General features: G+C 39.0%; 1 protein-coding gene across 1 annotated transcript in view; it reads left to right on the top strand.

Moving 5' to 3' along the window:
• The window catches only part of LOC141427742 (disintegrin and metalloproteinase domain-containing protein 22-like), a 163720-nt gene that overhangs the window by 127778 nt on the left and 8360 nt on the right, over positions 1-27582 (top strand). Inside the window, exons 8-17 of the mRNA XM_074087334.1 lie at positions 4886-5034; positions 6439-6623; positions 8044-8211; positions 9464-9765; positions 10516-10635; positions 11216-11393; positions 21770-21923; positions 24512-24611; positions 26121-26270; positions 27089-27163. Of these exons, the coding sequence (XP_073943435.1) occupies positions 4886-5034; positions 6439-6623; positions 8044-8211; positions 9464-9765; positions 10516-10635; positions 11216-11393; positions 21770-21923; positions 24512-24611; positions 26121-26270; positions 27089-27163 (1581 nt within the window). The remainder of the gene's footprint in view (positions 1-4885; positions 5035-6438; positions 6624-8043; positions 8212-9463; positions 9766-10515; positions 10636-11215; positions 11394-21769; positions 21924-24511; positions 24612-26120; positions 26271-27088; positions 27164-27582) is intronic.

The raw sequence follows: 27582 nt of genomic DNA, 5'->3' as shown, positions 1-27582 counted from the left end.
TTTCTAAACGCTTTTCTCTATGCAGCAAGTATGGCGGTACTGGCGTGTGACGTCACATGCCAGTATGTCTTTCTCTGTGTAATCTTGAATTTCAAACCTTTGTAACTTTGTTATTTTTAAAGGTAGCTTAAAAAATGTTTTTCTATTCGATAACAGGCATTGCGTAGTTTTCATTTATAAAACATATACAAAATAGTCAAATACCGTATTGAATCAAAACTGCACATAGTTCTTCTTCTAAGCCGCTACTCTCGTAACAGAGTGAGAATAATCATTAGTTTAGGGTACCAGTCCGCATCCAGTCTCAAGCTTCATGATGACTCTTGGAAAAAAGATGGTCTGTTTTATTTGAATGTTCTGTGACTAAAATACATTTGAAAAAAAGAAAACGCTCGCTGGAAACCGAGAGTCGAACTTGGGTTTTCGCTAGTCTGGGATGCGTGCTGTACCCTAATACAAATAATTCACTCATTTCAAAAAAAACTTTTCCAAATATACTTTGGTAAACTTCGTCGTGAAATGAAAGCTATGTGGTGGTGTACATTTAAGTAAAATAATTCTCAACCGGAAAACCATGAAATTGAACTACAAAAATCAGAAAGTGCTTATGTTTTCTAAACATTGACAGATAGTATTTTTGTTTCCCGTAGCCCTCCAAACTGCAATGCGTCCAGAGTTGGTATAAAAAATAGCGTTACTGCCCACTCACACAAGGTCCCCTAGTCGTCTTTTACGATAGGTACTCACGGAAAACACGGTTCCATCCATCCTATTCTAAAACCGGACACGACACAGCAAAATCATTCGAATATTATTATTCAACCAAAGTAAATTAAAGCGTATAGTCACGAATTTCGTTAAAGCTTAATAAGCAGGTAATTGAATGCCTGATAAGTGATAAGTGCCTTACTTTAAGAGGCAATACTTAAGTGAAACCTCGGAAAAATTCTACATTTAAAATCACAATCAAATATGTAAAACTAGCTGTTGCATGCGAATTCGTTCAAAACGGGTCCGCTGAAATTACTCAATTTTCAAGAACATAAATTATGTCATGTGCTTCTCAAGGTCTCTAATATCTTCCATGCCAATTTTTATCATGATCGGCTAAATACTTTAGGGGGGGAAGCGTATCCCGCCTAGATGCTTACTTTCGCATTTATAATTAAAAGAAAGAAAAACAATTATTCGAAACATTCAAGGTTTTTTAAATAGAGGGAAATGTAAAAAGAGAAGAAGTGACACGAAATATTAATATAATTAGAAATAATATCAATGAACTAAAAGAATTTCCTTGCTCACCCGCGACCTTACGATAGCTAAGCTTATGCAAAATATGCGTGTTCATGCAGTTCCTCCACCTCCACACTGTAAGAACACACACAAATCACACAAACCCATCTATCACCACCACCACACTACACTGACGCGTTTCGAACTCAACCAGAGCTCATCTTCAGAGTGACACAACCGTACACCATGCTACCAGTTGTTAGATATCAGTTAAGATGTAGGTAGTTTATACAATTTCCACTGTGCATCAACATTGTTTGGCTCGTTACGCTGCGTGCTAGGTAGTTGATTCACCGGTAATTCGAAGCGCGCTGTCTGAAATTACAACTGTAATTTGCCTAGTACTGCTACTATAATCGTAGGTAATGAAACATTTCGAAGGCCACGGTTTACGATATGTTGAGAATTATTTTTATTAAAGTTGCAGCCCACGCAACGTCGCTTATACGATATCTTATACAAATAAGTGGATAGATTATTATAAGCGGCTACTTTGTCAATAATAATAATATACTTTTAACACATGTTACACTTAAAACACCAAAAAATTTATACCTAATAAAGAGCATTGCACACTGTAGCAGCATTGAGTTCCAGCAAGAACTCGAACTCTCGTAACTATCCATCCCTTACACATCCCTTTATTTGTTCTTCTCCAACCTCCAACATTGCGCTCCAAAACTCTTATCAATCCTCGCGAACTTTTTCACGTGTGAACTATCCACGTAGCGTAGCTAACTGACTTACAGAACTTTCGAGAATGACTCGCGATACAGAAAGTTCGTGTACCAACTAGGTGGGCAAGTTCAGGTGTGATGCTTAATGATATGCCGAGAGCTGAGATGTTGAAGTTCATTTTGCTGCTCGTTTATTCGTCTTGAAGATATTATTATTAAGTTGAATTTTGTGCGCAAATGTTTATACGTAGAGTAGCGAGAGTAGAACTTACAAGCTGTAGTTTTGTTAGACGTGTGGAACAGAAAAAAGGGTAAAGGTATTATAAATTATTAGCTTTGTTTTTTCAAGATGTGAACAGCATTGCCGGGGCTAGTAACTGCAGTCACAACCCGGGATTCTTTCATTGAGCCATTTTATTACCACTGTTTGAAATTTAACCGGGGTTAACGATAACGTTACAGCTGTTTTATCTTAATAAAGCGGGTGAGAGTAGTTGTAATGTGATGTGTATAGACACGCGCTCTTGTGTGTGTAGCTACGGGTAGCGTTAGCAACCTCATCGCTAATGAACAATAATATATAAGTTACATTTGTAACTATAAAAAGAAAACACCATCGTGTTAATTATGAACATACGAAGTTGTGGTAAAATAAAATTAATTAATTAGGGACGTCTAAAATAAGTGTAATTTTAGTAAAAAAACATTTATTTACAATTTTATTTCAAATATCCTATTTATATAGATTTATAATACTATTATAGTTGGAATCATAACTAGACTTTTCTTCATTATCACTTACGTTGTCAGTTTCATCTTCTATAATAAATTCATTATCAGTGTCAAAGTATTTCAAATATTCATTTTCTTTAATACAAAACAATGGCTCTTTATTGTACACCAGAAATAATCTTCCTTTAAACATTCATTTATTTTACTGAGGTAAAACTAATTAATGTTTACTCTACTTTTATTGTTTGCTGCGAAAAATTTTCTCCGTTTCGTATTTTGCATGTTGACGGTAAACGATCAAAAATTTTGATGCGAACCAACTAACACGACTGATCTGACCGGCGATCAAAGAGTTAGTAAATACCTCCGGCGATTCAGCTGAAACTGAGCGCTCCCGCACACAGAGACAGTGTGCATGTGTATCTTCACATACAAGTATGGCTCACCCGCTTTCATGAGATAAAACATCGGTATTTATTTAAAATATATTACTTAGCTAATTTATAAAGTAGTAAGTGTCTTAACATTTTCGTTTAGTGACTGTACATTATGTTAGGGTACGATCCTACCATGAAATTCTGCACCTATCTACCGATGATTCTTTGATAGAAATGTCATTTAGATAAACATTTGCATCTAGGCAATATTATGTACGTATATTGGCAAGAAAGAGATGTTGCAAAAGAAAAACAAACAAATTATGATAATAATATTGTGGTGATATCTTCATTATTTCGAATTTGCAAAAGTAATTGCATCAGTGATATGAATAATGTGACATTTAAAAAGGGTTTCATGCAAAAAGGTTGATTTCTGTTTATAGTTTTTGTAAATACAAGTAAACTGACTTGCACGCGATCTCTAGTATTATTGAAATGTTACTATTTTATTATTTATATTATATTTATTGTAAATATTACTATACGTAGGTATAATAAAACAAGATAAGTTAAACATTTAACGAGTTTAAAACACTTGAAAAATACGTTGAGCTCAAATTTTAACAAATCTTTTTCAAGACTAAGAATTACGAACAACAAATGGTGCAAATACGGCTTTTAAACAGCCATTGAATCTTTCTAAACATCCCTAATGACACCCCTGGGACGGCCAGGGCCGACCCAAACAAAACACTTCGCAGGGTTGCCACTTGCCTCCATCAAAAATTAAAGCGCCATATTTAATTTGCCGAAGCATATTAAAAAGGACGCAGGGCCTAAACTGCTTAACGGTGGAGTAATGGGACAACAGGGCTGATAATTTAGCCATTTTTTGGTCCAAAATTTTCTGAAACAGGGTTTACATTAAATCGTTTTATGTAGTTGATTAAATTCTTCAGGATCCAAGAAAAAATACGAAATATACGCATTTATTTCGGAATATTTAGTATCTAGAAATAAAACGCTGAAATAGGTACAGAAGCTATTTACGGGGGAAACAAAAACGTCGGATATTCCGAGGACTCGACGAACGCGGAAGATTACTTTTCTGTCATGAAAAAAGTACATTCTACTTATTTTTTTTTATAATGCTCTCGTGTCCAATTGTATAGACAAATCACTTACACTTTGGTGTAAAGACACGTACTCTTTATTGAACACCAACACGTAGTACAGAAATCATACACACGTAGTTAATTTTTAATTTACACATCGATCGTAAACAAAAATGTACCAATTCCGTTTACAAAGTATATGCAAGACTTCGACTAACACATCACAATGTTAAACAAAGGAGTTAAAAAATTAAGTAATTTTTAATTCTTCTTCCTCAAACTTGAGCTGGTTTCGAGCTGTGACTAATGACTATGTTTTAACGTAGACACAAGCGTGTGTGTGTGCATTCTTTTTTGACGCTAGGATGCACAAAACTTTAATAAAGCCTTTTGTCACTATACCATCGCCCCCACAGTACCTAATCAATACAATGCCTAAATTATGATTAATTTATTACATAAACAACATGGCAGAAAATTCGCATTCGACACATATCAAAATACTGCCGAAACCGTCACTTAGCTTTAATAGAATATGTTATAAAGGTGCTCGTCACTAAATAAATGTTTGTACTATCCCGTCTTTGATTGCAGGAGACTACTATTTTCAGACTAACTTATTGTTAGATACCCTATTTGGTGATTCAAACTATGGACGAAATGCGTAATTCTATGATTTCTATTCAAGCGGGCTCTCCTTCCCCGGAGGCGAGTCGGGCATCTCCGTTCCGGACACCGTGTGCACGCCAAAGTCCGTGGGCATCTCAGTGGACACCAACACCTACGAGCCTCATCTCCTGGCTGGCACCATGGCTCACATGATCGGACACAACATCGGTTTGTAGCACGAACACTACTTGTTGTTGCCATCCAAGCAAAGTAAACTATTTCACGCAATAGTGCCTATACCTAATTTTATGAGTTGAGTGAGTTGAGTTCTCTGTACGACTTGTAAAGGAACGTCTGGTCTATGGTCATCGTTAAAGTTTCTTCTTGTTCTCAATTTTTTTTTAAACTGTGACCGTGTGACCTCTAGTGTGAGATCAAAACAAACCATCAAGATGTCCTGGTGGCACAATGGCTCACATGATCAACACAAACATGATTTATAGACGAATATTTGGAAATAATTCCGATCCGCATTAGCGATCCCGTAAAATAGCGAACCTACTGTGTTAAAATAAAGTTGTGTTAAATACATGACAACACAGACTCAGCAAATTGCTTATCTGATTTCTAAGACACAATCAGCTGTTACCGAGCTATTAAGTATTGCTATAAACCTAACACATCCGGATATTATTTTTACCAAATGGCAAGCAAACAAATTCACTACTAAAATTCATCTTAGGTATTTCAGTCTTTATTTTTGTTTGGATTGACAAAGCACGCCGTCTCCTGTTCAACCCTATCATCACTCTTTGTAGTACATCTTTCAAACAATCTATCTATCTTTTGTTATTTCCGCGTCCCCTTTAACTTGGTCCACTAGGATTACCTGGATAACTCGAGTTTTATAGTGGGCATAATCACCCAGGGGACCAGATTAGATGCTCATAGCGGACTAAACGTTTTTGAAATGTTGAATTAATAACGGGTCATTTAGTAATTAATGATGTTTTAAATTAATCAATCGATCGATCGAAGCATGACCACGACCACTCTGTCAAGAGCGCACGACTAAGAAGAGAGAAATTAATCTGACAGTGAGTGATGGATTAGTACAATACTTCGACACACAAGACTTAAATGTTTTAGAGTAGGGCTGCAATGATAACTGGAAGAACAAAACTGGATGTCTTACCAAAACTGTAAAATATTTTTAGTCAGGAGTTACTGACAACAAGGTTTACTCGATAGAAAGTAAAATTTGGCATGTAGTAGCGTGCTCACTATAGTTTATAAGTAAGCTCGTGGCGCATGGCTATTACGGACATGTTTAACGTATTCCTATAGGTATACCTAAAGTACACCACATTTTCTGATCCTGCGTTCCACGAGAACCTCAATATTGCCTCTAAGGCCCTATACACGCGGTGTATTTTAGGCGCAGACGATGTGCTTTGCATGAGCTAATACAAAAGTGAGTGAATTTCGTTTGAAGCGCATAAACGCGCGTTCACTACACGTTACCTGCGTCTAAAAAATACGCCGCTTAGTGATTTTAACAAATGTCGATCGATTCTGTAAGTGTCCCCACTCGATCCGATAGGAGCACCCTCACATACTGTCATGTACCAGGTATGGGTCACGACGACGGGCGCGAGCAGTGCTTCTGCCGGGACTGGCACGGGTGCATCATGGCGCAGACCATCGTGGGCCTGGACCACGTGCAGCCGTACAAGTTCTCCGACTGCTCCAAGAATGATTACATCAACGAGCTCCGGATAGGCCAGGGCTTGTGCCTTCTCAACAAACCGAATGAGGTATGTACGTCTCATCTACTCGTATTAACTGAACTGGCTGAAAGCTAGAACTGGATGAAAAATAACTTTTAAAATTTGAAACAAACAAGTATGGATTGTGACATGCTCACTTATAATATGCTATATTTAGTGAAGAAACTATTATTTTACGATATGAAGTAAATATATTCTTAGAATAACGGCAATCATTTGTAAATACTTTCATCCGTTCATTTATGAAGCCACAGCAACACAATATCTTACGCAACCAAAACACTTCCCAGAAAAATATCAGTGTACAATTTATCGACGATCATCAAAAGAAACTCCGATCCTGTAATCGAACACTTCGAAACACGAATTCTTTCTATTTACACGTAATCAAAGGACTTGAATTACTTTCCAAATTGACTTCGACGTCGTCGGAATAAAATCGAGTCTGTTTTATTTATTCTCCTCCGGCCGCGCCAACTTTAACGCATTGCGAATCAGCTTGTCACCTGCAAGCTGTCGGGACAACTTTAAAACCATCGGCCGGGCGGCAAAGTTCGATGTCTGCGCTCATTCGCACTCCACTCTGCCCATTAACACGGCATAGTTCATTCGAATGCAAAACAGATTTCCACGTCGAAAATTAATCAGGACCGCCGCATTGTTTGTCGTCGAGCGAGCTCCTTGCAGAGGCCCACTCCTTTAATAAAAGTTATGGTAATACGGGCTGCCCGCGCACAGAATTATCTCTTCGTTTGCGAATATATAATAACAGGAGCGGGCGTCCGGGCGGTTTATTGGAATAAATTTACATATCGCCGGATGATAATGCAGCGCCTCCACTCAGGCTTCGATTTGGCAGGTTTACATATTTATCGAGAGATGATTGTGTCGGTACGAGTGCTTTATTTTTCTCCGTTTCAATTGGGCGGTCCCTCCGCGCTCGCGGCGGGTCAAGGCTGATATCTCAATTGGAGCGTTATTTTCGATTGCAAGATAAATTCTAACGAATATAACATCGGCTAAAGTGCCGTTTCAGACATTTTCTTGCTAGTCGTTTGCAAAGAGAATTCCTAATCGGCGTCGGTACATAAACGCGAACGAACACAAGCGTCAATATTGAAACAAACTGGTATACGAGCTATATGAAACCACTGCAAATTCAACAGACAAATACGTTTAGAGATTTATAACTTTGCCAAGTTTTCAAATTAAATATTTTAAGCTGCTACTAACTCTGAAGGCCGAAATCAAAGAAATTATAGTCTCGGCTCTCCTGAAGTTCATCTTATTCTCATTAAACCGTGTCAGGATAAATGGTTGCGCGACACAGTGTAATTGCTCCTTAACTCACAGGATATAAATATTTAAGATTTATGTTGCGACATACCATCTTACCACCTTTACATATGAGTACAACAATTTGTTAACCTGTTCTTCTTGTCACCAGCTGGTGGTCCACCGCCAGTGCGGCAACGGGCGGCTGGACGAGGGCGAGGAATGTGACTGCGGGACCATAGAGGAGTGCCACAACTCGAACCCTTGCTGCGATCCCATCACGTGTCGGCTGACCAAGGAGGCACAATGCGCTTCTGGCGATTGCTGCGAACGATGCCAGGTCAGTATTGATCTTTAACACACCGTACGTAGCTGTGTATGGAATTGCCATCATCCACAAAGGTGTCAGCTTCAGCAGCCCGGCAGTCGACAATTGTGTGTATTTTGAAAGCTAGTCAAACTCTCTTAGCAACACACACGCGAAAATTAGTTAGAGTTGATGACGATGGTAGTAGTTACAGTTTTTTTTCAGTATGGAGGATCCTCTCTATACCTTTTTTATTTCAATAAATATACATAAAATTATCAAACTAAGATGCTGGTTGGAATGCCTTACAAATCATCTGTGTAGTCTTGTGTACTGGAGTACCTTTAAACGAGTACAAAAAACTTTGATATTTTAAAATACAAATGGCATTGCTTTGATGCGGCTGTAACTTAATATTATTATACTCGTACATGCCAAACAGCTGCAGAATGTAAGCTCCTTCTTGTTCCGTTAGAACTTAGTACTTTATTGTTATGAAACTAGGCGACCTGTCGCGCGATGTTTTCTGGCCTGGCATGTGACGTTAAATTAATGTATATACGCCTTCCTTCGACATTGTAGCCGAGTGCCTGAGAGTTTCACTCAAATTAGGACGCTATTTCTGGTGTTTGTATTTATGAAGGCGTGAGCTAATTAGGATTGCTGCCTGCTGGGCGGTTTCTTGTCAAACATGGCTTTCATTTTATTACGAGTACATATTATAATATTCCTAAGTTACATATTTTTGGTACTGTAGAAGTGACGTTGGCAACGGTGATTGCGCCCAATTACTAGTTTAGACTTAATTCCTTCATTCATTTGCTTTATTGAGCTTAAAGCCCACGGTGATCCCAAACTTTATTCTATAAACCATAACTGGGCCAATCAACTCTTTAACCGACACTTTGGGCGTCTCCTGCGTAACCAAAATTGTCTCTAGCGTTACCAAAAAATCGCACTTCCAACAAGATATTTCAGGGTTTAATAGGTTGAACTTACGTAGGATGGCATGCATTCATGTACACGCCGTCTATTAAATTACAGAAAAAACATGTTTACTTACAAAATCTGCAATTGTTTGAAAAATGTCGCGGACAGATTAGTCTGGGTAAAAAAATTCATTGGCCCAACTACGAGTACTTACTTGATACTTTATTGAGAAGACTACAGATATGTCGAAGCACAATTAATTCATTTACTTATCTTATCGCACTTTGCCAAACGTAAGTAATTTTTTTTCACCAGTTTTCATGTTCAGTCAAAACAGCTAAAATCTCTTTCACAGCTCAAACCCCGTGGCGTGACCTGCCGAGACGCAGCCAATGAATGCGACATAGAAGAAACCTGTACTGGGCTTACTGGCGTCTGCCCACCCGACGCCTACAGGAAAAACGGAGAGCCCTGCGAAGACGGCAAAGGCTACTGTTTTGCTGGCTCTTGCCCAACCCTGGCGTCCCAGTGCTCTAACATCTGGGGACCGGGAACCCAGGGTGCGGATAAGGAGTGCTTCGAGCAGTTCAATTCTAAAGGAGCCGTGACGGGCCACTGCGGAAAAGACAGCAACGGATACATCAAGTGTGAAATGGAGTGAGTATGAAGGGGTTAAATTAAATTCTTCTTGGGACAGCTATCCTGCTCTTGCCTTCCAGTGCACCAAAATCAGTGGATAGGCAACCTAAAACATGGAAAAACAGAGCTTCGGGAAGTTTAACCCAAAGGAGCCGAGACAAGTCACTGCTGGTAATCAGTAAGTATGAATAGGTTAAAGAAAAATCTGTGGGAACAGCTCCCTTCTTTCTTCTTTTTCGCACCCTTTCCTTTCAGTGCTCCAACATCTGTAGATAAGATAAGATTGCTTCGAGCAGTGAAAATTGGAAAGGAGTCTTGACAGTTCACTGCGAGAAGGACGGCAACGGATATATCAAGTGTGAGATGGAATAAGTGGGTTAAGGGAAAATCTTTTAGGACAGCTATCCCATCCTTGCTTTACAGTTTTACAACATTTAGAATCAGGCAACAAGGACAAAGGGTACTTGGAGCAGTTCAACTCTACTAACAGTCTACGATAGGAAAAACAGTAACTAATATAATGTACATACATCCAGTGCGGCATGGAGTGTATCAGCGAATTACAAATTCGTTTGAATTTTACCTATCGACGCACCTTGTTTGTAGTCCAATCTAGATTTCATTTATTTCAAGCGAATTTGTAGTTCCGATAAAATTGAATTCAGTTTATTTTTCTCAGTATGAATAACTGTAAATCATATAGGTCAATAACCAACTTACGTCAGTTAAAATATCATGAATCGTTAGTAAAAGTACAATTTGTGACAGGAACGTGAAATGTGGCTCACTCCAGTGCCAGCTCGGCAACCGGTACCCGGTTGTGGTTGGCATGGACGAGTACTACACCCGGACTGTTATTACCATCAAGGGCACTGAATATGAATGCAAGTAAGTCAACAGCTGGTATGACTGTTTATCATGAGACTATATTCTCCATCAAAGCCATAGATTCACTTTATCAGGATCCGTTTCGACCTTAACGTAATCAAGCTGGAAAAGTTAAAAACTCCCAACATTTGTCATTTGAAGTCTGTCTTAATCTATTTTTGGGATACTTAGTTGAGAACAATCTCGATTAAAACTGGCTATCGGTTAAAAACCACATCAAAACTGATCCACCCGTTTGAAAGCTATGAGTACAAAGAGACCACAAAGAGATAGATAGAAGTGGCAAACTTATATGCCATCTCTCTAACTGCGTCGGGGCTTAAAAAGAATATAATTACCATTAATTAAAGCCAGAATGTAAGTACTACCTTGATTAACTTGTAAACGATTTTTATGGGTAAACAAAGATACACGCTTCGCAGAGTAGCAGGATTGGTTAGCAATTGGTTTTAATTCATGTACATATTCATCGATTTAGGTAACGCAGTTGAAAAGCTTTAGGGCCTTACCAAATTCAGTAGCTCGACTTATTTTACTCAAACATCAAGATCTGAACTCACTCTGACCCTCAACGTTTCAGAGCAACCACCGGTCTTCCGGACCACCCCGAGATCAGCCCGCTGGGGCTGGTCAACGACGGCACTCCCTGCGGCGACAACCTCGTCTGCGTCAACCAAACCTGCACCTCCATCTTCCCCTACATCGACCACACCAAGTGTCCCATCGGGCACAACAACAACGAGTGCTCTGGCAAAGGGGTCAGTGTTTTTTTGTATTACTGATATTTTTTAGCTCCAACTAGTCCTCGATAGATGAGTTTATGTCGATTTTACCAGGTAATTATTGTACCCTCTCATTCGAAATTCAACAACATCGTAGTATGGATGTGATGACGCAAAAAGATTGCAAAGTGTAAATGAAACTTCTAAACCTAGCTATGGATCAAAACAATGCGGAACATCAATCACTACGTAACTTCGTTACACGAGACGTTTGAAAAGCAAAAATTGAATAAAACGCGGCCGCTGGCGGCACTCAAACTATTAAAAAGTCACTTTTTGTAACTAAACTGTATAGCGGTTCCAAGGCACTCCATGTCACAGTGCAAGGCAACCAAAGTACACCTTGTAGCCACAAGGATACCATTGAAACTTCGATGGGAATGAAAACTGAAGCCTTACTAAAGCATCTGCGGCATAAGTGTTGGACAATTGAAATGGAAAATAGACACTTGCAAGTTCCTGCAGGAAACTAAAGCTAGTCTATGCAGTTTGTTTAAGGATGCTATGGCACAGCGGTCAGACTTTGCCGGGCTCTTGTGGTTTAGAAACGGGCTTACTGCATGTGGGCACCTGAAGTTAGAAAGGACTTAACTATTTTGTTTGAGTAGACAACAACACTGCATGTTAAGTGCTGCTGTTTGTAAGCTAGGAGGAAATTATCGTGAGTATGTGGATGATATGCTTGATTTTACACTGCCAGAGATGTAGCTTTAATACGTTTCTCATTCTGATATAAGTAAATTAATCTCATAATCTGCAGCTGATTCTCTAAAACAAGTAGGTAACTCTCGGCTTTTGTTCATTTACCTGAACTCCCTTAGCTAAGGAAATAATAACTGCTAAACAAATAGCACTTCCATTTACATCAGATATTTTTTCTGAAATCTGACATTCACAGGGTTTAATTAAAAAATATTTGCAATAACGGTAAACAATGAAATTCTACCGTTAAATATTCCATTACAAGAGGAAGGTACTGGGTGTACCCGTTTCATTCGGTTAACAATTTGTACACAAATTCGGATAAATAAAGAGCAGTGCTCAGTCATGTCAAAATTTGCGCAATAATTAATTAAATAATGAGGTGCTTGTGTAGTGTGACGTGACGAGGGTAGAATTCGTTACGGTTTAGTAAAATGTGATATTTCATTGGTGTTTATTGCTGAAGATTTTATTTTTGCTGACTGAATTCTTCTTTATTAATTTCTTGTTCTCTTGTTGTGCACTTATGTATATAAAGTTTACTGTACAAAACTAAAGAAACAAAATTGGCAAATGTTTACAAAGGTACACTAAATAGCTAAAGGTAGATATTTAAAGGTAGATATTTATTACATTCACTCATAAAAAGTTTTCCTTCAATATTGAACTTATGATAAAGCAAACTTGATGTCAAATGTCCGATTGTAGTTAGGATCTATTTGTTTTATGATTTAGTATGTGGTTGACTTGGTAATATAATATAAAGACATATATCAAAAATGTATAGCTAAATCTAAAGTTAAATGCAGTTTTACATATCTAGTAGATATTTATCCAGGAAACGCGACTAATGTACAGTCACCAGCATCAATATCTGACACAACAAGCGTGCATAAATATATCTGATACGACTTTATTTCTAGGCCCGGAAGGACTTGTCAGATATTTTTGCACGCTCCGCTGTGGCTGATATCAATGCTGGTGACTATACATATTAATTAGCGTGTGTATAAAACAAGCGCCCTTGTATACCAGACTAATTCCAGGACTACCTCATATTTGGCATCCGCCGCAATAGTCGGTAATTGGAAAACACGTTTTCTGGTATTTAATGGCCACAAATTCCAGCGAAAATACACAATTGCGTTAGTCTAAAATTTTCCAAGCAAATCAACGAATTGTTTTATCGTGTACGATAATTACGGTGGAGTGACAATATCAAGGCAATGTATGTATACCAGCGCCGGCTCTAGCCCTTAATCAAGGTAGAGCGAGATTATCTACACAATTTCTGCTCATCTTAAAAGGCGAGTACTGCCTTTTCGCAACGTAACGTTTGGCAACCTGTTTCATTTCGCAACTTTTCATTTCGCAAACTCTAAAACTGTAAATATTTCAGGATTTATTTCAGGGCCATCGTGTAGAACCCTTTAGGTTAGGTTAGGTTAGTTTTATAAAAATCCTGAAATATATACAGTTTCAGAAATATTAAACAGTTGGGAAATGAAAAGTTGCGAAATGAAACAGGTTGCCAAACGTTATTCGCCGAATCATTAGTAAACCCTTAAAAGGCGCCAACAAAATTTTATTTTGCACTAGAAACTTCGCTTCTTGCCATTTGGTGCCTAGAGTGGCCGCTCCTCTTGCTGTAACCCAGCGCCGGCGCTGATTATAATGTTCCGTGACACTTGTTGTGTCCTAAGTTACGTCAGCAAAGTAGGTACCTTTCATTTCCCCTTGTAGGTACTATTGCTAACTTTATTCATGTTATTTTGTTTTTTGAATTTTATTTGACATCTCTACCAAACTCAGAAACTTTATTTCCCGATTTTTGTATTTTTACGGACGGTTTTTCTGTTAACAATAAGTTTATATTTTTTTAATTACATTAAAACTAGAACACATGAAGAAAACAGAAAAATATGGCTTGTACCAAGAATGGAACCCGGTTCATCATCTATCAGTGGTGTTTCTCCTAGATTCTTTAACACAAGCAATAAAATTAATTAATACCTACCTTTCAGATTTTTCAATGTTTCAACTCCAGTTTCGGTATAATTGGAACGAAAAACTGAAATTTCTACATCACCAACTTTGTTTGTAAACATTTGGGTAATATTTTAGAGTGACTTATAAATAGAATCCATTTAGTTAGTTTCGGATTCGTTGGTCTGATTAATGCTGTCTGAAACGTAATCAGGGAATTGATCCGGGGCGAGGTAAAACAATCCCCTAATTCTGCCCGGGATAATATATAATTGGGCCATGCCTGTTCGGACGTCACTAATTATAAGTTCTCAAGCTGCCTTTTTATTGTATTTTGAGTCACAGACGTGAGCGATAACACTAACTGTCAAATCGACATGTCCAGTACATGATGATGTCCTCCTGAGTCTCGATTTTCTAACTAATGTAATGCTTAAGATCTAAATGAGAGCTAGTAAGTTTAGTAACTCGTTTATAAAATATTTAAAGTTCTTTATTCACTGAATAATTTCAACTCTATGTTTTTGCTAGGTATCATTAAAGTTTTTTTCTTCATGTCATGAAGTACGCTAGACCCACGCAAATATTTGATACATACGAAGTCCATTTAATTATGTAGCATGAATCACGAGTTAATAATTAAGTAGTTTTTTTTCTTCATGTCATGAAGTACGCTAGACCCACGCAAATATTTGATACATACGAAGTCCATTTAATTATGTAGCATGAATCACGAGTTAATAATTAGAGTATTGTAATACCTAAAAATTGAGAAGATTAAACCCCATTTATACAGCAGCAGTTTTTAAAGTACTTTCAGTCTAATCTACATTATATTTAGTTCTTAATGTTACTTTAATGTTTCTTGTTAATTTATTAAACAACTCACAATTTACGATTTTGAAGTGAATCATGTCTTACGTAAATAAAAAAAACATTATTAAATTATTTTTTTATTTGTAACCGTTATCCGTTGGTCGCTTACGCCGAAGCCGCTCTGCGCAGTCCCGTGACTTATAAACTTTGATAATTAGCCTCACGCATTGAATTTCGAATAGACTCACCCAACGTAGTGTTTTCAATGTGGTTGTTATTTACCATTAAATATAATTATGATGTTTGTGTATAACTCCCATCGTTCTGACTCCGAGTAAGTACCTATTGAGTGGTGCGTCTAGAAATTTTTACGTTGAAGTTCTTAACAATCGTCTAACAACTCTTGAAAGTTGGTTCGGCCAATATTTTTATTCGAGCTCTCACTATTTTTATATTGATCAAGTTATTTTACAATATAAGTAGATATTTTTAATAGACAATGTTTAGAAATGCTTCTGAAAACATTTTCACTAATGAAATCGAGTACTCGTACCTAAGCATAGTTAAATTATTAATTGATTCAGGCGTTACTTTGCGGAAATCCATATCAATGAACTGAAACAATGAGGGCTATCGCGAATGAATTCGCCGCTAGAGGCGCTAGTGTAGCGTGAGGTCTCCGAAATGTCAAATCTCATAGTGTTTGGGTGAGCTACGCGGGTTTATTTATAATAAGAAATTTTTTGTGAATATTTTGCATAACCTGAAATTAATTATGGTAATTATGCGTTACGGGGCAATGAATGTCTGTGTTTTGAGACAGTTTTGTCTTTCGGAAACTTTTGTCCTCCCTTTTTTTCCGAACAAAACGGGACTTAGCAACACTGTGGTTGCTGGATACTTTTATGGTACGGTTTTAAGGTGTTTTAAATATGATTTTAATCTAAACTTTGTTTTAACGCCCGTAATAACACTCTGAAAGCCACACTTAAAAACCTCACGCAACAGTGCGCCATCTAGTGAGACAAAAAACGATAGCCCTCATTACTTTGCTCACCCGCGAGCCCGCGACCCTTATAATAGCTACGTTTATCCAAAAATGTGTGTTCATGCAGTTCCACCACCACACTGTAAGAACACACACAAATCACACAAACCCATCTATTACCACCACCACACTAAACTGACGCGTTTCAAACTCAACCAGAGCTCGTCGTTAGAGCAACACAACCGTTTACCAATCACCAAACTACCAGATGTTAGACTCACATTACCTAATCCAATAGATCATAGTATGATTCTTTTAAAACTGAAAAACTTTTCAAAGCAATAAGAACTATAATGGCGGGCAGTATCATTGCTAAAGCCAGTTGACGTGAAAATTTATAATTAAATTAAATTAATGACATTTGAAGCATTCTCACCTCCGTAGTTCACACCAGCGTGCATTATAACAGTCTAACGAGCTCGCCAAACTTGCAGCGCCATCAATTTTGCCCAACTCGCTCCTAGATAATCCTAGTCACAGTAGCTGTTATTAGTTCAGTAGTTTAGCGATGATTTATAAATATTTTTCACTTCTCATTCTCTAAAAGTATGTCAACGCCTCACGAAGCGGGAATAAAACGCATCATTTAATCCCAAGCGAATTAAAACTTTTTTTTTATTTATTCAGATTCATATTAAATTACACACATTTGTGCTCGGATTATAAGAAACATGCAAGTTTTTATCAAAATCAAATCGCTCCTACCATTGTTATTCATTACAGATCAATAACGATAACATTCCGTCTATAATGAGTAGGTAAACTTTAAATACTACGAAAAATTAAGCCAACTAAAAGAATACTGCAATAGAAACGCTGTTTTGATAGCTCACACTACCTACTTAAAACACTAAAAGCACATCATGATTATTTTTAGTTGATTTATGTACACAAACGATCAATTGTTTTCAAACTGTGGACTGTGATCTCGGCACTAGTTCAATTTGTAATAGTTTAATCTGATGCGATTCGATTCAGTCAGCGAATTAGTTCCCATGTCACAGACTTCGACGAGATTTGATTCACGGTATTAAATCCTAAGTTAGGCGCTGAACTCTTCGTGCTAAACTTAGATCACAATTTCCATGTAACGTTCATTGAATGAGAATCCACACGGCACGTTCCCAGTTATTAAATTTCTTGTATCGTTTGCTTTAATGTTTTAACGCGATGGACGGTAGATCTGGTTAAAACCGCGGGTCCATGGTGGATGCAGGCCGTTTCCAACCAAAGCAACTGGAGATTTCTGGGGGTGGTCTTTGTCCAAAAGTCAAGTGGACTTCCTACGGTTGGTAATGATGACTACGATGATAAACGTTCGCTTTCATGAAATTCTTTAAGAATCAAAGCGTAAACGAATTTTTTTTTTAAATGGCTTCCAAAAGTTGTTGGCAGTCTCAACTTTTGAATGTGCAGTCTTTTATGAATAATAGGACAGACTAATAATAAGGCTTGAGACATTCATAGAATATTTAGCCGTATATTTACTTTAAAAATAAATAATTAAATGAAAATAAAATAAATATTTAAGGAGGGCTCCTATACAACAAATCTGTTTTTTGCTAATGTCTAATGTTGTATAGATAATTGGCTGGATTTTTTTTACGTTATCATTATTCTTCGCTGATGGCTGCCTCATTTTAACTTCTGCTAAGCTAAGATGCCAAGATTATACTGGCCCATGCACTGTGCTTGCTCTGACGGATCTAGAGGAGAAGACCAGCTTTTGGGCAGACGAGAAGGTTATCCGCACTTCCATTCTAACATTGTGCTGTTTTTTTTTTTAAATCAACTCTTTTAAAGAAATTTACATGTTTTCCCTTTTACAATAGTTCTTTTACATTTCAATCACTAAACCCATCAGAATCGCTTGTCAATATGGTAACTTAAATCGAAAACCCGACTTTTCACTACAACTGTTTCGTGCAACTGCGAAACAAACTTTCTAATTGCTTTCTAAATACAAACGTCAAAATAAATTCGATCAACGAAATTTCTGACTAACAAAGTTTCCACAATCCCGCCCGTAAAGTATTACCTCATACCTAAGCTGAGTCTCGTAACTATACATAGTTGAGGTGACCCCAACCTCTAGCTTTGACCGAGACGCGTCGGAATGTATTGATTATTTGTTTTGTTTTACGTCAACTTTTCCTTAAATTAACCTTTAGAGAAAAGGGTTATTCTGAATCTGTTGTCATGGCCATAAAGCGCGAATTAATATCAGTAAAGTCGCGTGTAGATAAATTTGAGCGCCACAATCGCTCATCCACTTCAGCTGCTGGCTGTAGGCACGTACGCTGTTCAACGTGTAGCAAATATCTTCTAATACCTTTAAACGTGCAATTTTCGTTTATTTACTCTCTTGTACTTAAAGAAATTTACTTACATGTTTTAACTTGTACAATAGTTCTTTTACATTTCATTTTTGTAAACGGTTTTAACGATTTTGAAGAATGCCTTAGAGGTTTTCGAGGGTGAACAATCAATCAAGCTTAGTCGTATCTCTGCAGATACGCGTGGTTTCGAGGTTTAGACCGAACAAACTCCGTTGCCCAGGTAATAGGGATTAAAATATGAAACTACCGTGAGACTCACTCATATTAAATTATATTGTAACGGATAACTCACGTCTTAAACCGAGTTTAGCTCGACATGTTTCGGGCTATTTCGTAGCCCTTCTTCTCAGGAGCACGCGAACGCGACTCGGCGGCTGCCGCAACACGCACACTACGCGCCACCGCTCTGCTCGCGCGACTGCCCGACGAAGCTAACACCGGCGCACAACTACCCGCATTTTTATCGTCATTTTTATTGTCAATGTCTAATGTAGGATAGCAGAGGATAGCACACAACACTAACAACATCGCTTCACACCAACCGATGACGCAACACGAGTATTTAAAACCTGTTTTCCAACTCGGGGGTACCGACCAACCGCAATGCGTCAAATCCGAATCCATTGAATGCTCGGCCACAGCAGAGCCCCTGTCGTCCTGTTTCCTCATACTACGTATGTGCTCCGATACCCTAGTAGACACGTTACGACCAGTCTCACCGATATAGCTCTTGCTACATGAACACGGAATCATGTATACCCCGGAGCCACTCAGGGGCTCCTTATCCTTCGGCGATCGCACCAACTGTCTAAGCTGCATATGAGGACGGAAAATCGACTTGATGCTATATCTTCGGCGTAACAAGTGCCCGATTTTATCCGTTATCCCCTTAATGAATGGTAAATATACTGGAAGCCTCTCAGCTCCCACTGGCCTTTGACGAGCCGACACGTCCGCCACACGGTTGCACTGCCTCCAGTTGTACCCATTGCTTTCCAAAACTTGTCTCACATGACCCAGTTCACGATCCACAAATGTCGAAACATGTCGATCTAAACTCGGTTTAAGACGTAAGTTATCCGTTACAATATCATTTAATAGGGATTAACTTAAGAAGACTTGACAGTTCAAACCAAAGCTAGCTAAAAAGTGGCTTTAAAAATGTTCGCGCGAATATCGCAAAAGTTATATTATTGTAATAATCTATGTGTGTGTGTGTGTGTGTGTGTGTGTGTGTGTGTGTGTGTGTGTGTGTGTGTGTGTGTGTGTGTGTGTGTGTGTGTGAATTACCTAAATGACATTATAATTATTATATTGTGTCAATCTGTCTTATATATACAATCAAAGATCCAACAATATTGCTTCTTGATAAACAGTTCTCCTTGTTTGTCGTCGAATTATGAGCTCACATCAGATCGACAGCCGGAAATTGCGTGTTCGAAAACATATGAAAACTTTAATTAAATACGAAAACTACAGGGCCCGACGTTAATTAATCCGAAACTTCAAGTTTTAAATTAACTTGAACTGAAGTGGATAATTGGCCGCTATCAAAATTTCATGAAAAACAAACAATTGCATACCTATACAAACAACTAAATTGATTTTGTTTCAAACAAATTATTAGTAGCTTAAGTTATCCTATCCTACTAATATTATAAATGCGAAAGTTTGTGAGTGGGTGAGTATGTTTGTCACTCCTTCACGCTGAAACGGCTGAACGGATTTAAATGAAATTTGGTATGTAGATAGCTGGACATCTGGAATAAATAATTTATATCATTTGAAAGAATTTATTTGCTCACCCGCGACCCTACGATAACTTAGCTTACCTATAGCTAAGATATGCGTGTTCATGCAGTTCCTCCACCTCCATACTGTAAGAACACACATAAATCACACAAACCCATCCATCACCACCACCATAATAAAATGACGCGTTTCGAACTCAACCAGAGCTCATCTTCAGAGCAACAGAACCGTTACACCATAGTACCAGATGTTAGACTAATAAACCACAACAATCGTGACGTGTGCTCCCTTAGTTAAGTACCCACAACATATTAATAAATTTTAGTCGCCATAAAACTACCTTGAATTTAGGCGTTTTGTTAATCCTAACTTTTATTGCTGAAATTATAGACCCTAGCCGTAGCAAGGGAGAGCTTAGCTATCGTAAGGTCGCGGGTGAGCAGCAAAGAAATTATTTTAGTTCATTGATCTGGAATAAAACATATGCTACTTTTTATTCAGATATTCCCACGAAATAGGGATAAAATCTCGAAACAACAACCGCTTAGAGTCAGGAAATTTGTCATGATTGCTTTGAATGTAACGTTAATAAAAACCACGATTTAATTTTCGGGAATTCCCACGGAAATTTTAAAAATCCCGGAATTTCGATTCAGTTGCTTGATCTAACGATTTACGTGTGCGAAGTTTAGATGTGCGAAGCCGCAGGTAATCACTAGTATATCTATCATCATCATCCCAGCCTATATACGTCCCACTGCTGGGCACAGGCCTCCTCTCAGAACAAGAGGCCTTGGGCCATAGTTCCCACGCGAGCCCAGTGCGGATTGGGAACTTCGCACGCACCATTGAATCGTTTGTGCAGGTTTCCTCAGGATGTTTTCCTTCACCGCAATGCTCGTGGTAAATTTCAAATGTAATTCCGCACATGAATTTCGAAAAACTCAGAGGTGCGAGCCGGGGTTCGAACCCACGACCCTCTGCTTGAGAGGCGATAGGTCAAACCACTAGGCCACCACGGCTTCAGTATATCTATAGTTACCTATAATAGAACAGCGTACCGGACTGTTCCAATGAGAGATAACGCACAGCCTAAATTACTGAAGTTAAAGACTTGCAAAGCAGACATATTCTTTGAGGATCATAGAGCTGCACGGAGAAGCGATTTTTGGAATTCTTTAGTTATTTAAGTAGTAATTAGTTAACTAAGAGAGCGAAATTTCAGACAAAAGCCAGTGAAATGTATTTTAATATCTATCGTCTTAAGTTTTAAATATTCCACTTCATTCTGAATGTCACTATAGGTCGGTTAAACTATGATCAAAACGTCGAAATAAAATAGGGTCAGGCAGACGTAGGGAAATATTTATTTCAAATCTAGATATATCATCATTACTAAAAATGATGAATAAAGATTTCGACATCACTATGTAGTTCCAAAAAAAAACATTGTGAACATAGAATATTCTGAAATGAAATGAAATGAAAATTTATTGCGTATGATTTAAGGTTTTGGATTGCAGTTACATAATGCTTAAACGTAAGTTTCACTTAACCCTACCTTTACAGGTGTACACGCAGTTAAAAATTTAATCTAAAATTAAGATAGAATAAATCACATGTTCTACTACTATTCTTCCGTCAATAATGTACCCCCATTGTTTTGCCGTGCCTGGTCCCATCTAACCACCTCTCGTCTCCATTTCCAGCTGTGTTCCAACGCCAACAAATGCGTGTGCTCGCGAGGCTGGACCGGCCCCGACTGCTCGCAGACCGACATTCTCCCCCCCACACCCACCGCTTGGGTGCCCGACAATGCCACCAAGGCAGCTTACAACATGACCAAGAAGGAAACACCGTATGGTGAGTCGATGCTGGTTCGCCACCGGACACTAATTAGTTATTTATGTGGCTGGTGCATAATGAGAGGCATTAAAGTACGAGTGTGGTTTCATGAAACGAGCCGAAGGCGAGTTTCATAATAAGATCACACGAGTGTTTTAATGCCTAATTGTGTATAGCCGCATACATAACTTTATCTACATGCATATCATAAGTTTTCTATAATATGTACAGATATGCATTGTTAAAAAAAGTATTACCGATACTTTAATGTAAACATTAAGATGCACCCGCAGATACCAGGTTTCTTAATAAAGGCCATTTGATAGTCGTTTCTGAACATATAATAGGGAAGTTATGATATGCATGTAGATAAAGATATTATATAAGTACCTAAGTAATACGATGAAAGATATAATAAAGTGTAAAAATTTGATGACCATTGCCGCGGGGTTTTAACCACGTCATATGGTTAAAATATATTTATAAACCTACCCTAGTAGCCTGAAATGTTGCTTATCGGCTACTAATACTTTTCGAAGAGAGAGACTGTGTTCACAAAATGAAAGCAAAATATCACAATTCAATTTTAATTCATACTTATTCAAGAAACAACCTAGAGTAATCAAGCCGCAGAGTAGTTTAAATAAATAGGGTTGAAAAAATTACATTACTTAATCTCTACTAGATGTTTTTTCCTTTTTACTTGTGACCTCAGTTTACCCGGCAACTTATAAAAATGTTTTTCTTGATTCATGGGTAGAACGGACGTGAAAATGTGTTGATAATTCATTTGACCTAGCAAACTGATATTGTAATTAATTAAACAACGGAGCATCACATAAATAATCAGCCCACTATTCACGTTAAACTTTAAGAAGATATTTTCAAAATATTAGTACCTACCTTTAATCTTCGCTCCTCAATGATGTTCAAGAGTGATACTCTAATTTGTGTTACTAATTTTTATGATTTCAGGTGTCATTGTTATATCTATTAATATTCCCCCTACTAACATTATATAAGTATCTTACTCAATTGGCCAAATAAATCCGAGCACTGCTTTCTAAATTCAAAATCGTGTCCAATTCAAATGCAACATGTTTCAAATAAGTACGGTTGTGACTGGGGAATGCAAAACTGTTTCACCGAAAAACTTGATGTAATCGTCTGTTCAGATCAGAATACAGACTTTCAATGAGGGTTTCTTGACAGGTGAAATATCGCTAGATGGCGATAGTATCGTGTGGTCTGTGGGCATTAGAGCGTTTTCACATTATCCGATCCGATATCGGTATCGGACGACGATACGATATCGGGGCAAGTAAAATGTATCAAATATGTACCTGTCTTTCACATTGTCCGGCCCGATATCAGATATCGGAGCCGATACCGATACGTTGGCGGCTCCATCTGACGCCCGGGGGCTGTCGGACGATAATATTTGTATGTGTGCTATGCGTGTATATAAACTGTCTCTATGTGCGCAGAGCCCGATACATGGCAGCCATTTTGAGCCGGCCGTATCGGAACGATTTTGTCGGAAATATGTGAAAACAGCACATGGTGTTAGCTATTGGGTGTCGTCCATCGTCGTCCAATACCGATTCTCTTACAGTCGTTGAGTCATTTAGTTTTTTAACCAATCACAAACTTAACACAAACGTCATAGTTATCGAATGGATCTCACGGCACTAGCGCCAACCAGCGTGTCACAAAACAGTTATTTATCAGATTTCAACTAAAAGTTTAAGGGGCTGTTTCACCATCCATTGATTAGTGTTAACTGGCGGTTAAGTGTGATGCCGTCTCTATTTGTTTTGTTCGAATAGACGGAGACGGCATCAAATTTAACCGTCGGTTAACGCTAATCAATGGATGGTGAAACAGCCCCTAAATATGATATTCTTCAGCTAGAAGAGTATCTTAAAAACAAATGTTTCAACATTTGGGACATCATTTAATTCCTGTATATTTCTAAAAATTAGCTTAATGCGAGCTTCGAAATTCAAAATACTAGCACAGAGATCTACATATGTGTATATAATGTGTTCATACATATTGTTGGTATTTAAATTAAAGATTTCTTTTCATGTCATGAATTCATGGAGACATAAATTTGAGCTTTTGACTGGCTTCGAAAATGTCCGGTTTTTTGCATTCCCTAAACGTGCAAGTAGAGGGCATTGCTCGGAGGGCTCAAGCGGGCGGCGCCGGCGTATTAACGCGCGGGGCCACTTCTTGCAGGTGAGCACAAGGGGAATAAGATGAGCACCATGAACATGGTCATATTGTTGCTCGCGGTCGTGCTGTCCGTGTTCGTGGGGTTTGCGTGGATGGCGTACTGCTTCAGAAGGTAACGGCCGGTAACTCGGTGTTGTTGCACTGTCTCTGTCGCTCGTGCCTGCCCTGTCGTGTCGTACGTTTCGTGTGTTGTTCGCCGACCGCGAGCGCCGGCGCCGCCCGCCGCCGGCGCGCCGCGTCGCCCACGCGACCCGGCCCGCCGACCACCCGGCCCACTGGCCCATCAGCCCGCCGGCCCCCGGCCCACTGGCCCTAAGGCCTGCCGGCCCCCCGGCTCACACTTACCCCCTTCTCTTTGGGCGCAGAGAACTACCACGGATCGAACACGGTGTTCCTCGTGGCGGTGCTAATGTCTGTGGTAGGGGGGGTATTCATAGTATTTGCCCTGAGCGCTCTCTGCTACAGGTCAGTCGTAGTACACAAAAACTTCTCCCTGTGCCTAAGGTTAGTGAGCAGAAAACAGACCAAAGGTAGTCTTTAAGAAGAAATTTAAATCGTCACCTTCGTATACTTGTATGTTTATTTTAGAAGTTAGCGTTGGTGTTTCTGTTCATTTTTACATCGGCCGATTGGTTTTATTTATTTTCTTGGACAGTTTTTATGTCGTTTACGTTGTGGTCGTAGAGCTAGAGTTGGCGGGTGGCGCGTCGAGGCGGCGCGGCCGCAGTCGGCGCGCCACAACTGCATTTGATCTGTGGTTCTGTGTCCGCGCCGGCGGCCGGACCGCGTCGCCCGCGCCGCGACACACACACACCCGCGACACACACACACACGCGCCACTCGCCGAGTGCGAGGTCTCGCCGTCCGGCCGCCTCGCTGCATGCCGACAAGGCTTTCCTCGTTGTACTCGAGCGACACCTTCTCGACTCAAACCCTTAAGATTCTGGGCTCTTGGATGTATGCATTGGCTTATGTGAACTGTGACTCGTTTTCGTTTCCTTTCTTGGTCGCGATTGCGTCTATATCTTCCGATATCAGCGCCGTCATGCCACCCTCCGCGCTAACGTATACCTAACTCATGTGCCGTTCTAACACTTGAACGCAGTTACAGAGACGGATCACAAGCGTGACGTCCCTGCAGCGGATGGTGCGTGGCAGGTAACGAACGTAGTGCCACGCGAGGTACGTACCATTCGGTAGTCTATAAAGCAACGGCTGTGATCAATTGGCGAAGATATAGATCGCTCGACTCTATTGTCACCAATCACTACCACTACCACTAAAATCTATTAACTATTTGCACGAGAAGCGAATGTGCGATGCACGGATTCTTCTTTCAAGCCGCTGTCTATCTAGTTAGAAACGCCTAATGTTAATATAAGGAATCAATAGGATGTTTCCGGTAAACTTTTACATCTTCCATCATCTTTAATCTCATGAATATTAAAGACATTCTAAAATTAATTTGCATGCGAGAGACATCTCATTCATTCATTCAGTAATATAATTTTACTGGAAGGAACCTATTCATTTAAGCTAAGATCAATCTCTTGATATCTGTTTCCATGTAACATTAATTCCTATGAGGAATGAAACGAAAAATTAAATTAAATCCAAATCAAAAATTTATTTCAATGACTAAATATTGATTGAAATATCCAAAAGCACCAGTTTTTGCTCTCAAATCAGATATAAAAGACACATGACGAGGAACAGGCGATGGCGTAGCGGTACACACAAACCGATTTCACAAAAAGACATTTCTTTTTTTTTAACTATTACATCAGCTACTCCTAATCAGCTTAGCAACGATCAACTCCCGTTCCTCGTTGTATTCAATTCGATTCAAATTTTCAAATTCCGTCTGAAACGATGGCGCTATTCTCTCAATCTCGCTTTTGGTCCGAAACAATTCGATTCTTGTAAACGTAATCGATTGATCTGAGTGTGCGTTCCACGCCGCGCCCGCATCAGGAAAAAGAGCACGCTGCCGAAGTATGACCCTCCGTACGTGAAGAAGCCCAGCACTAAAAGCTTCGCGGCCGGCTCCACCACCAGCAACAACTCGCAGGAGGACATCTCCCTCGACGGCGGGAAAATGCACTCATTCAACAATACCTTCAGGTACCTACTTGACTCTTTCTGTTTACTTTTCTAATCCACCCACGTAATTCGTGTCTATTTACACTGTTTATTTCCCCCGACTTTTGACTTATACCCTGCATCTTTGTAATCCCAAATGATGTGTCTTATCCGGTCTTGCTTCGAGAACTTAAGCAGAATATCATTATCAGTGTATTTATTTTGTGTCCAAATTAAAATTTCATTTCCTCTTTTATCGGGTCTGGCCTCGACTAAACAGAAATCTCCTAAGGTACGTCGAAAGCTTGGCGCGAGGTAGTCTTGGAAGCGCCCCACCGCTCTGCAAAGTTTTTCTTGCGCACACGATTTTTGCTTTATACCAAACGCTTATGTGCCAATATGCTTGAAAATTTTCTGTGACGATGAGCAGAAATGTTGGTCCAGTACGCTGCAATCGATTTTCGGTGTGTTCCGAGTGTGACCGAGCACAATCACACAGTTAGGCGTTCAATAATACGCTTTGTTTCCACGCCTTACTTACTTAGATTTCAGTTGATTTACAATCTCTAGATTTTGAACTCTTGTTTGATTTTAGCCCACTTAAGGTTTGATAATTTGCACTTTATACATAGAACTCACTTTGTCATGTAGCGCTTGGCCTGCTTGTCGTCAAGTGCCAAAGAATTGTTCAAACAATAGACTAGACACTTGACCCATCGTTGAAATTCAAATTAATCTCCTATGATGGAGCAAAAGGAACACAATTCCGGGGCATCTTGGAGAGGCATCATATGTTTTTCTAGTAGCCAAGGCACAGATGTTTTGAAGCAGTCTCAACAAGTTCTGAATTTTCTCCCTAGCCGAGGGGACTCCCAGCGTGTTATCTTCAGACACGGGAATCACATGTCGGGACCTGGCAATACTAGTAGATATCCGTGAGTATCTACAATCAAAACCTACGAGACATTCCGGTGATAAAAGTCCTAATTCGATAAAATTTGGGCTTCGTGACCTCTATATCTTACCATCTTAATTTTAAGGGTCTTAAAATGCGCGTTAATGGTTTTTGTCATGATCCCTGCTTGTATTTGCGTAGTCAATCAGTCATCAGATCCATTGTACATGCCCACGCCATCGGGGCATGCTTTCATCTTGTCGATGACAGTTTATTTAGTAGCTATAGTTTTAAGTAGTTGGTTCTCGCTGAACGAGCCACGTTTTCAGTTTACCTTAGAATCCTATGCAACATAGCTGTGACGTTACGTCTGAGAATTTACTTTAATAGTTTTTCATGTACATTTGGATGGTAATACTTTAAATATAATGACCCGGATAACTCACGTCTTAAATCGAG

This window comes from Choristoneura fumiferana, chromosome 5, assembly GCF_025370935.1.
Source record: "Choristoneura fumiferana chromosome 5, NRCan_CFum_1, whole genome shotgun sequence".
NCBI classification, from domain to species: domain Eukaryota; kingdom Metazoa; phylum Arthropoda; class Insecta; order Lepidoptera; family Tortricidae; genus Choristoneura; species Choristoneura fumiferana.
This window is presented reverse-complemented; position numbering and strand designations above follow the sequence as displayed.